Here is a 17593-nt window from a genome sequence, read left to right on the forward strand (position 1 = left end):
AGACCCGTCAACCGATATGATATCAGAGTAATGTCGGTGTGACCCCACTGACCTTGGTTATTATAGACCCCCTGGGCTGATTTGGGTTTGGTTCCAGAAGGGTAGTGGGCTGAAAGAAAGGAACCACAACATTAAAGAACACCGGTCATCTCCTTCGAGTGAATGGGCAGCTAGCGGGTCAGGACATGGGTCCTGGCTGAAACATATCGCCCCTGCACCCGTTCTATTTGGTAGCCGTGAGTTGTTTCTGAGCTCTCTGCACTGGAGAGTCGTATGGGGTAATGGGAGCTGGTTCTGCAGTGGTCTTTATGTAAAGAGGCTTTAGGAGTATCTGGGGAGGCTTGCTGGTATAGCTCTGCAGTTCTCCTCTCCTCAGCTCACAGTATGAGAGCCACTGAATCGTCTGACCTTAACCTGTCAAACCAAGATTAATGGCTGCTCCTCTAGCCGTGCTTATCCCACCCTGCTGCTTTCCTCACACTACACATACAGCTGGCTTACTCATTCACATAGACCGGCATACACACACACACACTCACACACACACCCACAGTCTCTAGTAAGAGTGATACATTTACTCTGGAATTTAACAGGCATCTGGAATACAACAGTCCTATATGTAGGCCCGTCTTTTGAAATGTGACTAGCAAGAAACATAAAATGGCCGACCATTCTTGAGTCCTTCCTATTACGGCCCTGGTGCTGCCTGATACTGTTTGGCATTTAAGACGCCCTTGAGAGTACTTATTGTGCAATTTACATGGCTAAAAGCTCATTTACATGAACTCCATCTAAATAATGAGCTCCTGCAGCAGTGATTGGAGAGAAGTGTTGGATCTCAAAAGGAGTAAAAAAAAAGCCTTTGTGATTTATTTGTCAGTCATTCCACTACATGTGGACTGAGTTGTATATTGACTTAAGTGAGGCTTCAAGCCAAAAGCTGGGTTAACCACAGTGTTGATATTTATATAGCTTTCTATTTCAGAGAGATTCTTTGCTTTTGAAATTAGAAAACAGGCCTGTGAATTCCTGTCTGCATGTGAGTGAGTGTGTGTAATGTGTGTGTGTACTGTATGTGTGTGTGCATGAAAGACGGACAGAAGGAAGTAGCTAACATACCATGATCAAACACAGATGAGTTACAACACAACCTCTGTTGCAGAATATACAGTAGATGTAGTACATTTTGTACTGACACTGATTATAAATAGAACAATAACAATTGACAAAGGTAAATCAGAAATATGTTCTGGTTTGAGGGCATGTGTAAAAGGGGACTGGTGAATAGTGGTGTTACGTTGGTGTAGGAGGTGAATAGCAGTGTAATAGCGGAGTAGGAGGTGGAAAATGGTGGCATGTTGTTGTAGGAGGTGAAAAGAGGTGTCAAAGTGATGTGGGGGGTGAATAGTGATGTAATAGTGGTGTGGGAGATGAATAGTGGTGTCATAGTGGGGTAGGAAGTGAATAGAGGTGACACAGTGGTGTTATAGTGGTGTAGGAGGTGAATAGGTGTGTCAGAGTGGTGTACTAGTGGTATAGGAGGTGAATAGGGGTGTCATAGTGGTGAATGAGGTGACTAGTGGTGTCATAGTGGTGTATGAGGTGAATAGTGGTGCCATAGTGGTAAAGAAGGTGAATAGTGGTGTCATTCTGGTGTAGGGGGTGAATAGTGGTGTAGAAGGTGAAAAGTGGTGTCATAGTGGTGTAGAAGGTGAATAGTGGTGTCATAGTGGTGTACAAGGTAAACAGTAGTGTCAATGGTGTAGAAATTGAGTAGTGCTGTCATTGTGGTGTAGGAGATTAATAGAGGTGTCAGTGGTGTACTAGTGGTGTAGGAGGTGAATAGGGTGTCATAGTGGTGTATGAGGTGAATAGTGGTGGCATAGTGGTATAGAAGGTGAATAGTGGTCATAGTGGTGCAGAAGGTGAATAGTGGTGTCATTCTGGTGTAGGGGGTGAATAGTGGTGTAGAAGGTGAAAAGTGGTGTCATTGTGGTGTCATAGTGGTGTAGAAGGTGAATAGTGGTGTCATAGTGGTGTCATAGTGGTGTACAAGGTAAACAGTAGTGTCAGTGGTGTAGAAATTGAGTAGTGGTGGCATTGTGGTGTAGGAGATTAATAGTGGTCATAGTGGTGCAGAAGGTGAATAGTGGTGCCATAGTGGTATAGAAGGTTGTAATTGGTGTAATTGTAGTGTAGGGGGTGAATAGTGGTATATGAGGTGAATAGGGGTGTCATAGTGGTGTAGGAGGTGATTAGTGGTGGCATAGTGGTATAGAAGGTGAATAGTGGTGTCATTAGTGGTGCAGAAGGTGAAGTGATGTCAGTGGTGCAGGAGGTGAATAGTGGTGTCATAGTGGTGAACGAGGTGAATAGCGATGTCATAGTGGTGTAGGAGGTGATTAGTGGTGATATAGTGGTGTAGAAGGTGAATAGTGGTGTCATTGTGGTGTCATTAGTGGTGCAGGAGGTGAATAGTGTTGTCAGTTGTGTAGGAGGTGAATAGTGGTGTCAGTTGTGTAGGAGGTGAATAGTGGTCTCATAATGATGTAGGAGGTAAATAGTGGTGTCAGTTGTGTAGGAGGTGAATAGTGGTATCATAATGATGTATGAGGTGAATAGTGGTGTCAGTTGTGTAGGAGGTGAATGGTGGTATCATAATGATGTAGGAGGTGAATAGTGGTATCATAATGATGTAGGAGGTGAATAGTGGTGTCAGTTGTGTAGGAGGTGAATAGTGGTATCATAGTGTAGGGGTGAATAGTGGTGTCAGTTGTGTAGGAGGTGAATAGTGGAATCATAGTGGTGTAGGGGGTGAATAGTGGTGTCAGTTGTGTAGGAGGTGAATAGTGGTATCATACTGATGTAGGAGGTGAATAGTGGTGTCATAGTAGAGAATGAGGTGAATAGTGGTGTCATAGTGGTGTCAGAGGTGTGTAATGAGGGTGAATAGTATTTTCTAAGTGGTATAAGGAGTCTTAACGTTTTGCCATAGTGTTGACGGAGGTGAATAGTGGTGTCAGCAGTGAATAATGGTGTCTAAGTGGTATAGGAGGTGAATGGTGATGTCATAGTGGTGTAGGAGGTGAATGGTGATGTCATAGTGGTGTAGGAGGTGAATAGAGGTGTCAGAGGTGAATAATGGTGTCTAAGTGGTATAGGAGGTGAATCATGATGTCATAGTGGTATAGGAGGTGAATGGTGATGGAGGTGAATGGTGATGTCATAGTGGTGTAGGAGGTGAATAGAGGTGTAACTGTTCTCACCATTCTCATCAAGGGAGAAGTCATCCTGGGCGTAGCGGAACTTTTCTGGGCCGCAGGCAATGAAGACATCATCGTCACCGAAGAAATCCTGAAGACAGGTGACCTGGAGAAGCAGAGAAAGGCGGGGCCATGTCAGCATGCAGCTCCACCACGACACAGACCAACAGCACAGTGTGATCATGACACGCCATTTCAGGCATCTACAGTGACCTCAGCAATCCATGTGACGCCTGGGCCCCGCGTCCCAGGTCACGTTAGGAACAACGTAACAGCATCGCACTGTAGAGTTGGCAAACACATACAGCAGCCACCGTGAACCAAAGTCTCATTAAAATTCTCCAGTTTCCTCTAAAAGTACTTTTGAAAATGCTGACAGTGCGTTAATTAAAAAAAGATTATGCGCTTGCATCCAACCATGATAAAACGTTGCTTATAATTGTGCAAGGTTTGAGATTAGTGAGTAGCTGTGGGGCTAGCTCGTAGAATTATCTAAAGCCCTGTGTTTAATACAGCTTAAATTAGAATGGCTGCTGATTATAAATTCTGTGAACAGCAAAGGACTGACTGAGGCATGGGATACAGAACTGAAAAACACTAGATAAAGCGCTTGTTTGTGGAGGAACTGAAATCTCCAGCATAATGGAAACTTATCTGAGATTACATCTAATTAGGCAGATCTCTTTCAGCCTACAATTGTAGTTCAACAGCCTACAAACCCCCCTACAAGCTAGGCCTATAGGGTACTTTCAGCCAATGCAAGAAAGCTTATTGTGCTTATAAGGACACATGCCACATTAGCATGAATATTAAAGCCATGCATGTTGCAATAACAAACACACACACACACACACACATCTAACATTACAGTCTTTCATAATGACTAATTACTGTATCAGATCTCAGTTTAGCTCAGTCCACCAGGGTCTGATCCCATCCACTGCAGCTGTTCATACCAGAGTCTACTTCCTGGACAGATCTCGCCAGCCACACCTCTTTTCAACAGTGACCTGACAACAGTCCATTTGAGAAGCCCTCTTACTGGAACCAGCAGGTTTATCAGGCCCTCACTTGCCTCACATTCGAAGGACAGCGCTGGCCGTACCCAGGGTTCAGACCCGGCGGGGTAATACCCAGGACACGTCGCCACACCAGAGCCCCGTTAAGAAACGCGTCTAAACTATGAGCTGCGGCTAATTTAAGAGCGCCCCGCCCCTGCAGCTGCCCGGACGCTTGTCGTTTTGAACAGGAAAGGCTGCTAAAATTGGAGGAGTGTCAGGCAAGCACAGCATCCGCCAGCTGTACCCCCTCCTCGTCCCAGGGGTACCAGCCCCAGGCAGGGGGTAGGAGGGGAACATGCCCATGGGTCATACCCTCCAGATGAAATGGCTACATAATATATAGAATATATAGTCTAATCCCCTTCTGGTCGCTTTCCCATTATGAACCTCTAATTAACTCCTCACATCAAAATGCACAGAGCGTTTGTAGAACAGCCCGTAGCGTGAGCTTAAAAATAAATTACTTCTTTATTTGCTTACGCCCATGGACGGCTGTGCGGCATTTAGCGGGGATGGAGTGATAGCGGTGACATTTTAAGCATGCCTCACGGGCTGTCAATCATATGTCTGATAACAAGCTGGCCCTGCCCCCCGTTCCCCTACCACATCCCTGGGCGCTGCCGGTGGGGAGGGGGTGGTAGATGGAGGTCTCTGGAGGGGCCATGTGTCAATCCCTCCTCTGACAACAGCCCGTCAAGGCAGGCCCTGTCTCTCCAGCTGCACCGCTAATGAAATCAATGCAAAGCGCGAGGACAGAGGGGTCAAGGGGGTTAGCAGGCCTACAGAGGCATATGAGGGGGGGGGGGGCATGGCCGGGCCTGTTGTGACTAGGGTTCATATCTGCCTCTGCTTGAGTCCATCCCTCATGCTCAACCCCCAACCTTTCATTAAGGGTCATTAGAGAGAGGTCATTCAGCCGATAGGCCAACACAGCTATGCAGTAACTACTCAGAAGAAAGAATGGATTTATAATGGTTGGCAGAAAACAAGTTTTTGATGTAGAGCTTTATGCGGCATCTGTCGACGTAAACATGAGACAATCCAATGTAATCATTTAGCCCGTTATTTTACAATGACATGCCTTAAGGGCATCTAAACATGCCCCTGTACTATGACAACAGATCATCAATACAATTAGTGACCCTGGACATGATAAGACTATTTCGAGAAGGAATCCATTTGTGGAAGTCACAGACAGCGAGGAACTAGCAGTGGTGTGTGAATGTGGCCTGGATAGGAAACATACTACTGGGTCGCTGCAGTAATGGAAATGAAATACCCTGAACCTCAGCGAGACTCCGATCGTCAGCTTTTCCGAACCAGAGAGGGAACTCTTCTGCAGTTCATACATGCAGACTCCCGTTACAACCGAGGGAGGAGAGACCCATCTCAGAGACCCATCTCAGAGACCCATCTCAGAGACCCATCTCAGCGCGCACTGTTTCCACAGGCACCGCTTCATCAAGGCAGACGCCTGAATAGTCCCGCTCACGCTCAGACACAAGTGCAGACACTGCTCCAAGGTGCTAAACAGGCAGTGTGGTTTGGGCAGGTCATCCACCATGACAGCCGCTAAGTGTTTTGTGCTGACCCAGACGTGGAGCTCATTGACCGCATAGTTCCTGATTATGGAGCCCGGCCGACCTGACGGCACTGTTACCGTTTCCCGGATGGTACAGGATGGGCAGAGACCGTGGGGACAGAGACAAATGTATTCAGGAAGGATAGAGCGATCTTCAGAGAGGGACAGAGATAGGATGGAGATATTTAGAATAGAGAATACACAGTGGCCAAAAGTAATTATGTCGTTACTGCTGCAGTTCTGACTGCTGGGTTGTCGGGTCCACCATCTTGGGAAAGAAACTCTACAGAGAGCGTGCGAAAGAGAGAAGCGAGAAGGATCCTTTAGGTTGGAGCAGATCCGGCCTGAGAGACAGTGGAGAGCATGACAAGTTGCCTGTAGACACCAGCTTAATCCTGATTGGGCAGGCTTCCATGACCAGCTCACATAAAGACCTGTGTCATGCTAGCCAGGGTGGGGTGAGGGGGGGCCACTGACCTGCATCTGTCAACTCCCGTCACCTCTCAGCCCCGCAGTCACCCCCAGCTTACACCGACTAGCCAGCCAATCACCACCCTCAGCCAGGCAGACACTACATTATATACCGACCAGCCAGCCAATCACCAACCTCAGCCAGGCAGACACTACATTATATACCGACCAGCCAGCCAATCACCACCCACAGTCATGTAACCACAAGAAAAATGCTTGCTTTGCACTGACAAAGATCAAATATTTGGTTCCAACATGGTTTTCACAACTATTAACATTACAAACATTAAAAACCAAGACTGTTGAAACTGTATCAGTCATTTCGTTCATGCCTGGTTTACTCTTTATTATTGTACTTTACAGAGAGATTAAAGTTGTCACATATCTCAAGTCAATTCATCAAAACCGCTGTTTAACTTCCCAGCAGACCAAAATGTTTATGCACTTACAGGGTCACAATGACACTGAATTCTGGGTAAACACACCGTTACACCCCCCCAGCCTCAGGGTTTTGGCCGAACATCAGAGTGAAATACAGGGACGATGGCGGGCCTGAGCTCATTCTCCACATATCATACAACACTTACCCTCCTAAGCCAGGAGCACATCTCCACGTCCATATTAAACGGCTTCGCTTAGGGCTTCCTTTACAGGGGGCAACAGTCACACTGTCACCCAGGGAGACCGGGAGGAGGTCTGGGAGACCGGGAGGAGGACTGGGAGAGTGGGAGGAGGGTGAGGCTGACAGGGTGGCAGACAAGGGGTGATGTGATCTGAGCGGATGGGCGCGAGAGCCCCTCAAACGCAGACGACGGGGAGAGGGAGGGGTGACCTTCAGTGTGGCTGTGCCTGTCACTGGCCACCAGCCCACACACACACACACACACACACACACTTGGAGTCAGGGACTGTCTATAGCCAAGCCACCACCAGACAGTGTAAGCCACCATCCACTAAGAGCAGGCTATAGCCTGGACAGAAGAACACATCAGGACCAATCAAACGGCAGCTCATCAGCAGCGCGCTGACACATCATTCGGAGAGGGGCATCGGAGCTACGGAAGAGAGGGAGCTGAAAATGTGTCACACTGGGACCCGACAGGTCACTAGGAATCCATTCCACCTGAGTTCATGCTGTCTTCTGATTCCTCCCTGGCACCACGTCCGTCATTGCTACTCTCTCATTGGTCTTAGGACTGTTCCATTGAATGAGTATTAAACTCACGACCTCCATCTTGGATGACTGTGTGAAAGAGCACTTAATCCACAGTTTATCATTTTTGCATTGGCATTGAACACTTTGATGGAGATATAGAGCAGCTAAGTCTAGCAAAGTGTGTGTGTGTGTTATATGTGTGTGTGTGTATCGGCGTGCGTGGGTGCGTTCCAAATGACTAGGTACTACACCAATAAGTGGGAGGGCGCAGTGCAACAGTGTGAAGGGGATGACTACAAAACCTTCCAGACATACTGGTCCCATCTTATAGCCAGTACATCACCATGACTACACCACATCTAGAAACTGGAAAACCGCTAATGCTCGTAACACACTGAAGGGCAAACAAAGCAGGAGGGAGTTCAAGGAAGCAGCGTAACCAAGGCAACAGACACATAGAACCCGCACCGTGGAGGGATCCTAAGACTACAGGTTCTACATGTCTGTCAGCCCCTCCCATCTCATCACACCGTAGAGGATCTGTCAGCCCCTCCCATCTCATCACATCGTGGAGGATATGTCAGCCCCTCCCATCTCATCACATCGTGGAGGGTCTGTCAGCCCCTCCCATCTCATCACATCGTGGAGGATATGTCAGCCCCTCCCATCTCATCACATCGTGGAGGATATGTCAGCCCCTCCCATCTCATCACATCGTGGAGGATATGTCAGCCCCTCCCATCTCATCACATCGTGGAGGGTCTGTCAGCCCCTCCCATCTCATCACATCGTGGAGGATATGTCAGCCCCTCCCATCTCATCACATCGTGGAGGGTCTGTCAGCCCCTCCCATCTCATCACATCGTGGAGGATATGTCAGCCCCTCCCATCTCATCACATCGTGGAGGATATGTCAGCCCCTCCCATCTCATCACATCGTGGAGGGTCTGTCAGCCCCACCCATCTCATCACATCATGGAGGGTCTCTCAGCCCCTCCCATCTCATCACATCGTGGAGGATCTGTCAGCCCCTCCCATCTCATCACATCGTGGAGGATCTGTCAGCCCCTCCCATCTCATCACATCGTGGATGATATGTCAGCCCCTCCCATCTCATCACATCGTGGAGGGTCTGTCAGCCCCTCCCATCTCATCACATCGTGGAGGGTCTGTCAGCCCCTCCCATCTCATCACATCGTGGAGGGATCCTGGGTCTACAGGTTCTACATGTCTGTCAGCCCCTCCCATCTCATCACACCGTAGAGGATCTGTCAGCCCCTCCCATCTCATCACATCGTGGAGGATATGTCAGCCCCTCCCATCTCATCACATCGTGGAGGATCTGTCAGCCCCTCCCATCTCATCACATCGTGGAGGGATCCTGGGTCTACAGGTTCTACATGTCTGTCAGCCCCTCCCATCTCATCTGGGGCCTCTTCCTCTACAGCATGTCCACTACAGCCATCAAGGTTAAACAGCACACAGAAGTCAAGTTTACTCCACTGACAATAACTACTGGAGCCCTTCTCCTGGGAACATTGCTCACATTGCAGCCATGCATCTTCCACATACCGAGAGATAACTCAACACTTTGTGAAATAACACAGAACAAATGTTGTTTCATGGTGAACATGAAGTGAACCTTCTATCCCAGTAGCCTGGAGAGACAGAGTACAAAGTGCAGAGTGCAGACAACAGCAGCCAGAACAGGAGGTGATGTCATTCAAATTTGCCTGCTGGCTTCCATGGCTGCCTGGCTAAAATAGCCTTACCAGTGTAATCCCATTACAGCTAATCCCAGTTTGGTGCCTCTCTCCTGGGTACAACTCAATGCTCCACGCCACCACCCCAACCCATGACTCTCTGAGGCAGGATGTGATGAGGGCAACATGGGGGTTAGTGTGCCTCCATTAATTGAGATGTAAAAGATACAGTAACATGGGAACCTACTGACTGGCTGTGTGGATGCCTCATTGGCCCAGAGAACATGTGTCATCCAAACACTGGTTCTCATTAGGGAGGAGAGTGTGGGTTTTGGGCTAATCCTATCCAAGCCTATGGTGGGACAGTGCCCACAGGGGCTGAGAGTTGATGAGGTCATAGACAGCAGGCAGACATAATGCTGGCCAGGCTTTCTACAGGTCCATTGTTTCACCACTTAGACATTCACATGGAGAGGCGCATGATACTGAAGGTCTTCATGGATGTGCGACAGTAAGTGTGATCATTGTGATCACTGCGGTAGTGTCAATTAATCATATGACAGTTGTGATAGTGCCAGTTAATAGTGTGATAATGTAATAGTTGTGATAGTGTCAGTTGACGGAGTGATAGTTGTATGAGTTGGGGTATTGTTGGTTCATAGTATGACAATCGTGTGAGTGCCAGTTGATAGTGTGATAATGTGATAATAGTGATAGTGCCAGATGATAGTGTGATAATGTGATTATAGTGATAGTGCCAGTTGATAGTGTGATAGTTGTAATTGTGTCAGTTGACAGTTCTGATAGTGTCCGTTAATAGTGTGATGGGTCAGTTGTGACACTCTGGAACATTGCTGTGTAAAGGCAGCAGTATTTGCAGTTTCTACACCCACAGCTCAAAGATAAAGGATAAGACGGCACCTTTGTCCTAGGCTCCGACTAGAAGATGCGCAGCACATCCTCTATCAGTGAAAATCAATCTAGAGTGTATTACTAAACAGCAACTGATCCATACATCGTATGCTGCAGCACTTCTGTTTGAGTAAATGAATAGCATTGATAATGGCACCAGGCCCAGTGTTGTCCTGTTCTGGTCCTGGCAATTCCCCTGGGAGTCTGGTATGTCCACAAACACAGAAAAGCACCTAATTAAACCATCATATAGAAACATAACGCAGCCCTGTGGATCAATACACCCGGCCATTACTATGAGTGGAAGGATCTCCCAAACAAATTATGTAACTGAGCAAGCAAACATTTTTATTGTAATTAATATTAATGAAACAATTAGCTTTGTTCCTTCCCTGACTGCAGGCGAGGCATAATGCACTTTCAAGCCGTTGTCTTTTGGTTACTGAATCTACAGTATGAAGTTTGTCAGGGACGGAAAAGATGAATGGAATAGGTTAGGACTCTAATTCTTGTTCTACCCCTGTATTTACTAAACCAGTAACCTTTTAAAAAAGACCTAGCCAGTCAATAACAAAGATCGTCAGAGACTGAAGTAGTAGGTGAGGTTGAAAGTGAGGCAGAGACTGAGACAGACAGTGAAGGTGAGGCAGAGACAGGTAGACAGTGAAGGGGAGGCAGAGACTGAGGAAGACAGTGAAGGTGAGGCAAAGACTGAGGAAGACAGTGAAGGTGAGGAAGGCTGAGGTAGACTGTGAAAGTGAGGAAGGCTGAGGTAGACGGTGAAGGTGAGGAAGGCAGAGGTAGACGGTGAAGGTGAGTAAGGCTAAGGAAGACGGTGAAGGTGAGGAAGGCTGAGGTAGACGGTGAAGGTGAGGAAGGCTGAGTTAGACGTGAAGGTGAGGAAGGCTGAGTTAGACGTGAAGGTGAGGAAGGCTGAGTTAGACGTGAAGGTGAGGAAAGCTGAGTTAGACGTGAAGGTGAGGAAGGCTGAGTTAGACGTGAAGGTGAGGAAGGCTGAGTTAGACGTGAAGGTGAGGAAGGCTGAGTTAGACGTGAAGGTGAGGAAGGCTGAGTTAGACGTGAAGGTGAGGAAGGCTGAGTTAGACGTGAAGGTGAGGAAGGCTGAGTTAGACGTGAAGGTGAGGAAGGCTGAGTTAGACGTGAAGGTGAGGAAGGCTGAGTTAGACGTGAAGGTGAGGAAGGCTGAGTTAGACGTGAAGGTGAGGAAGGCTGAGTTAGACGTGAAGGTCAGGCAAAAGCAAAGTCAGACAGAAAGAGCCAGAGCTGCTCCCTCCTATAATCCGGTCCCTGTTAAACACTGAAAGAGGAGAATGATGAGCCCTATACTCAGGCTCTCAGGGGTGACAAGTAGAAGCTGACATATGCAGACGGAAGCCTTATCAGCAGCAGCTCACAGGGGGGTTTGCACTGAGATTTCCATAAATCAGAAGTAGGTGGAGGAAGTGAAAGAGCTCATACTCTCATCTGCACCTCTCTGGAAGAGTGACGCAGGGTTTAGAGGGGAAGGGTGAGCTGGGATGGGGGTGCTAGTTAGGAGGGATGGTGTAGTCTGGGATGGGGGTGCCAGTTAGGAGGGATGGTGTAGTCTGGGATGGGGGTGCCAGTTAGGAGGGATGGTGTAGTCTGGGATGGGGGTGCTAGTTTGGAGGGATGGTGTAGTCTGGGATGGGGGTGCTAGTTTGGAGGGATGGTGTAGTCTGGGATGGGGGTGCCAGTTAGGAGGGATGGTGTAGTCTGGGATGGGGGTGCCAGTTAGGAGGGATGGTGTAGTCTGGGATGGGGGTGCTAGTTTGGAGGGATGGTGTAGTCTGGGATGGGGGTGCTAGTTTGGAGGGATGGTGTAGTCTGGGATGGGGGTGCCAGTTAGGAGGGATGGTGTAGTCTGGGATGGGGGTGCTAGTTTGGAGGGATGGTGTAGTCTGGGATGGGGGTGCTAGTTTGGAGGGATGGTGTAGTCTGGGATGGGGGTGCTAGTTTGGAGGGATGGTGTAGTCTGGGATGGGGGTGCTAGTTTGGAGGGATGGTGTAGTCTGGGATGGGGGTGCTAGTTTGGAGGGATGGTGTAGTCTGGGATGGGGGTGCCAGTTTGGAGGGATGGTGTAGTCTGGGATGGGGGTGCTAGTTTGGAGGGATGGTGTAGTCTGGGATGGGGGTGCTAGTTTGGAGGGATGGTGTAGTCTGGGATGGGGGTGCCAGTTAGGAGGGATGGTGTAGTCTGGGATGGGGGTGCTAGTTTGCATTCCTCCGGCGTTCCTCCTCCTCACAGCGGTGTGGTCCGTTGTGGCCTGCTGCATCCAGACTCTTTGTGGAACTGATCAAACAAATGTAAACTCGACGTGTCCTTGAGGAATAAATGGCCCATATTTGTCATGTGTTTTTCTAAATGCAAGGGAAGTCTAAGAATCTGGAAAACATACACTTCAGGCCACATTCAAAACTGACAGAGTCTGACAGGGTACGATGCAAAAGCGCGAATACACTATCATGTTCACACATCGTGGGACAAATGCAACGAAAGGCCACAAGCAAACCATCTTTTCTAACCCTAACCCCATCTTCAATATCCAGGAGGAGGGTTGTGTACCTGCTGCCTCTGAAAAGTGAAATGTCACAGTCAGAGCCACGGCTGTAGTCAGGGGAAGCCGGAGGAACATTCAGACCAGAAAAGATGTGCATCACATCTCCATCAGTAAAGGTCAGCCCACCCTTGTCATCCAGGGTCACCTAGCAACAGGCAAGTGGTTGGATGACACACAAGTCAAGTTTTACGCGTTTCAATATTTGTCGGAGGAGCTGAAACCCTGCATCTCTGTATTGTCTCCTGATGCGATAAACTGACATGTACAGCACATCACGTGTTTCATTTCCATGTTTAAACACTGTTCATCCACCCTCCGTTGCTAACACAATATGTACACATGTAGCATGTATGCGCGAGCGCATGCACGTGTGCACAGATTCGGATACCGGTCAAAAAACTAGCACCCCCACCCCATTCAAGTGAAAGGGTGTCCAAACATTTGCCTGGTACCATATGTATGTATTCATTTCACAATGCAGGCCTTCTTCATGCCAATATGAAGTATGTCTCCAACCCCTGACCCTCCTGATCTACAGCAACAGTAGTGAGTGCTGGAAGGCTGGCCCCTCCTTGACTCCAGCTGCCTCTAGCCCTTGTGCTCCTGCCCCCTTCTAATCCCTGTCGTTCCAGCTGTCAGGACCACACCCCCTTAAATTAGCAGTCCCACCAGCAGCCATACAGGCAAGGACACCACAACTACAGCAACTGAATTATTCAAAGCTCTTGCTTTGAATGACGCAATTCCAAACAATGGCTTATAGTCCCAGATGCTTTACAATCAGATGGGGGGATTAGAGATTCAAGTCAATGTGTTCGATTCTCTCTATAATAGCTTCAAAAAAAAAAATTTAATAATAACAATAATACTAGAGTGCCCTTAAGGCGATGGAACATCCTATGACCTGTCTGAGGTAGTGAAAACATGTGTTTTCTTTTTAATTTCCCGTCTAAAGAAATAGTAGGGTAACATGACCTGATTACCAATGCCTAGCAAGGCCCAGACGCTTCGCTTTTTGATTAAATCATTTTCCCAAAACCTGAGTGATGATAGGCGCTGATAAGGTCCAATCAGATCACCTTCAGGAATGGCACAAAGACTATATGATATCTATATATGTAACCCATTGTGAGCCTGAATGGAGAGATTTACTGCAAGTATGGTATGATTTATGCAACACAAGCAGAGCAAAAACATAAGCCCTGTTATTTTCAGAAAGCAGATAAGGATATAATTTCAATTTCACAGTTTAACGGCTATATTTAAAAGTGTGCGATATAAACAAAGGCCAATAATTAGATTATTAATTGTAAGTCTGCACAAGCCAATACATAGTGAATCCCCTTCCTTACCATTTTGTCAGAGAAACAAGGACTTCTGGAAACAAGAGGATTTCATACCAGATGATATCTGAACACCAGGTCCTTGATTCTGACCTTCATTTCTGTGCCAAACCTGACAAGCAGGGAACCATTTTCCCCAATACCCTTTCTGGAATCTTCCGTCCTTGTGCAATCGCCACAGGGGTTAGTCTTGAATGCATTTATTCCCATATCTCTTTGGGCCGGAACTGAATAAATGAACAAGTGATGAGCTCAGAGATACATCTTTTTCGTCTCCACATCTCTGCCAGGATAGATGCCGTCCTTACTGTTGCCCCAGGCAACAATGTTAATGAATCTCCATGCAGGAATAAAGCAGAGCAATTACTGCATTTTGTCTGAGAGGTGAGATGGGTGGCTAATGTAATCAGAAAAAAAGCACAGGGACTTGTCTGAGATATGGGAGGGATCTCACTTATCTTAGCAACACTTACGACTCACTACTAATGTTAATAAGGAATCAAAAGACCATTGAGTTGGAATCTGTGATTACACACAAACTGGCAGTGAATCCAGTTGGCATTAGAGATCTGCTCCAGTTTCACACTGAAAACAGACATGAGTTGGACTTTCTATTACAGAACGATGACGTTTCACAAAATGATCATTCAAGGTTGATATAACCTATATTGCTTAGAGCTTAGAGCATAAGTAATGAAGAAAAGCAGTGGATTATGGGAGAACCTTTGCCTTGGTTTGGTGTCAGTCAGCTTGGTCGGCTAGGTGAAGACTGTCTTACTTCCATACTTATAAGTGCCAGTGGGCTGGAGGTGGGGCTGGAGGTGGGGCTCTGGGGATTGGTTAGGTGTATTGTTTAAAACCCATTATGAACTGTCTGGTTCAAGCCCTGAATACCAACTGGCTGATAGCTATGATATACAGTATCAGAATGTATACAAAGGCTATGAAAAACATATTTTACAAGCTGTTTGTGATAGCAGTAATAAACTAGGGGTAACGGCGGTTTGTATCGCGCCTAAGAACAGCACTGAGCCGTGGTATACTGGCCTTATACCACAGCACCTCGGGACTTACTGCTTTAGCAACAAGCAGCACTAATGTACTCTCGAGGAGCAGAGAGGGGCTAAAGAACACAAAAGAGAAATGTTTTATCTCCTGAGTCGAGCAGCCATGCTAAATCATTTAGGCAGCTCATCCAAGGGCAATTTAACAGCATCTCAGATTCAGTCTGTCATTAGTACACCCAGGCCACGATATGGTGAAACAAAACCAGAAACAGGTGAAATATTAAAGGATCATGGGACATGGGCCAGAGCATGAGAGCAGGGCAGAGTGCCTGCTGCAAGGGTTTCTGGTGCACTCGGCTGTCTCACACACGGGTGAGACAACAGAACCTGATGTACCGGACATAATAAACTGAGCTAATAGCTAAACAGCATTCGGAGTGTGAAAGACAATAGGACAAAAATATGTTTGTTTTAAAGTGAGGAACATGCAAAAGAACAATATGTCTTTATATGTAAGCTGTCTCCGGCACCATTACCCACCCTGTGAGCCATCACGCGGGTCGTACTGAGAGGATAAAGTCCTGAGCTTCATTCCAGGCAGAACCAGTGACTGCCGCCCGAGGCCAACTAACACTATCCTTCCCTCTGCGGACTCCTCAGCACGGTCGATGGTGTGGGATCTGAAGCCTAGATGGAAAAGCTCAATTTTTATCTCCCCCAGAAACATGCGTTTCTCTCACCGATGTCTCAGTGAAGAGCTGACCAAGCACGGCGTTCCCCTTCTCCTATCGATTGTGTGAAAGGTAACACTCTGCCTTAAAGACATCTGGCCTGTGGCGTTGAGCAGAATGGATGATTCCTTCAACAACCAGCCTAAATCACACCAGGCTCCTAATCCACACGTTTGTTTCAGGTATTTTAATTAAAAGGAAGGGATTTGGGAACAAATGTGTTATACTGCCTGCTGGACATTTCTCTGCCAGGGATTATTCTGGGAATGGATGTGCTGCACTAATAAAGGAAAAGAGAGACTGATGTAATCCCCTCAGGTCTCTGACTAAAACCACAGCAGTTAATATGAGATGGGTTACGTCACACATGAGTAGTCAAAGTGACCACGCGTCTGTTTTTCATTTAGCAAAACTTCCCAAACGTACGCATGAAAGAGGACCCCAACGGCAATAAGTCACTGACTTTTTGGTTTCATAATATATATATATATATTATGTTTACCCTATGCTCAATTTTACATGTTTAATTTGGGATTGTGGCCCTGCCTCATCACATCACATTCCCAGCATGTTCAGGAGAGTCAAAGGTCGAGACCTCGGACGCCAAACCGGTCTGCTTCTTATCTGCTTGCTCAATTAGGAAGTATTCTCTGGGACATGTGTGTTGGAAGGAGAGCACATTCACCCGCCAACAACCACGACGGAGCTTGCAGGCCCATTCACCACAACGTGTACACTCTAAAAAGAAAAGGTTCTTGGAGGAACTCGAGTGCCCTATGGGGGAACCCGTAGAATATCTCAAAAATTCCTTTTAATTGTTACTCTCAGTGGTCTATTTGTCAGAGGGCTATTGAGAACACAGCTGTATCATAGAAAGCTTTGGTTGAAATGGTTTTCACTCACACTAGGAAGGTCTGTATTGATGAGTCATTCTCCTGATACACAGTATGATCGATATGAGCTCAAGGGGCCAACAAACATCCACAAACATGAGGAACTGACACTGATGCCATGTTCTATTTCCATAAACCCAGACTACAGACCAGTGAACCACTGCAGGGCTATAACCCTCCAGACTGGTTCTCTCATGCCGAGTGGCTTTGAGACGTGTGTATGAATGTCAGAGCCTAATCCAGACTGAGCATTGAAAAAGAGATTATTTCCTATTTATGTGCGTCAGCGTTCTCTGGACGAAGAAACTCTGAAATACCTCAAATGCCACAGTCAGCTCTCTGACAGCTGAAAGAGCTTTTGTGAAGAAACGAGGAGTGCCAAAGCAGCATCCTAGACACTTTTTACTAAAGAAAGTAAAAAAGAAATGTTCCCTGATAATGTCATTTTTCACAATAATGTAAGTTCCTTACAGGTATAATATTCATGATATTAATATAGTGGGGTAAATACATGGTGGCTGCTGTAACAACGGCACAGATATGTGTACGTCAACAGGAATTAGAATCAAAGACTTTCAAAGCCTCGTCTTAGAACCAGTGCTCTGTTCCATTCCCGCCAACCGAAATTACCTATTTATAATAATAAAAGCTCTTATCTATCCCAGCAGTCATTTGTGTGTTTTCCTTGCAGACGTGGGTGTAGGCCCGTACAATTCTGTTTCCAACCGGCACTTTTGAAGGCAGAGAAGAAGAGCAAGCGATTGGGCTGGTTTGGCGGCTTGCGGGATAACACAGGCCTGCTGAGAGAAAGGATTAGCAGGATTTACAGGCAGCATCTTGGGTGTGCAGCTCACATCCCAAAATATGCTGC

General features: G+C 47.1%; 1 protein-coding gene across 5 annotated transcripts in view; it reads right to left on the minus strand.

Moving 5' to 3' along the window:
- Window positions 1-17593, minus strand: part of LOC105030439 (neuronal migration protein doublecortin) — a 66897-nt gene that overhangs the window by 7203 nt on the left and 42101 nt on the right. For 4 of the 5 annotated variants that reach the window (XM_010904308.3, XM_010904304.3, XM_010904306.5 and 1 more), the window contains exons 4-5: window positions 3267-3369; window positions 53-109 (exon numbers count right to left, since the gene is read on the minus strand). In XM_010904308.3, coding sequence (XP_010902610.1) covers window positions 53-109; window positions 3267-3369 — 160 coding nt within the window. The remainder of the gene's footprint in view (window positions 1-52; window positions 110-3266; window positions 3370-17593) is intronic. The other variant, XM_010904305.3, reaches the window with a different exon arrangement.

The sequence above is a fragment of the Esox lucius genome, chromosome 7 (genome assembly GCF_011004845.1).
Source record: "Esox lucius isolate fEsoLuc1 chromosome 7, fEsoLuc1.pri, whole genome shotgun sequence".
Classification (NCBI taxonomy): Eukaryota; Metazoa; Chordata; class Actinopteri; order Esociformes; family Esocidae; genus Esox; species Esox lucius.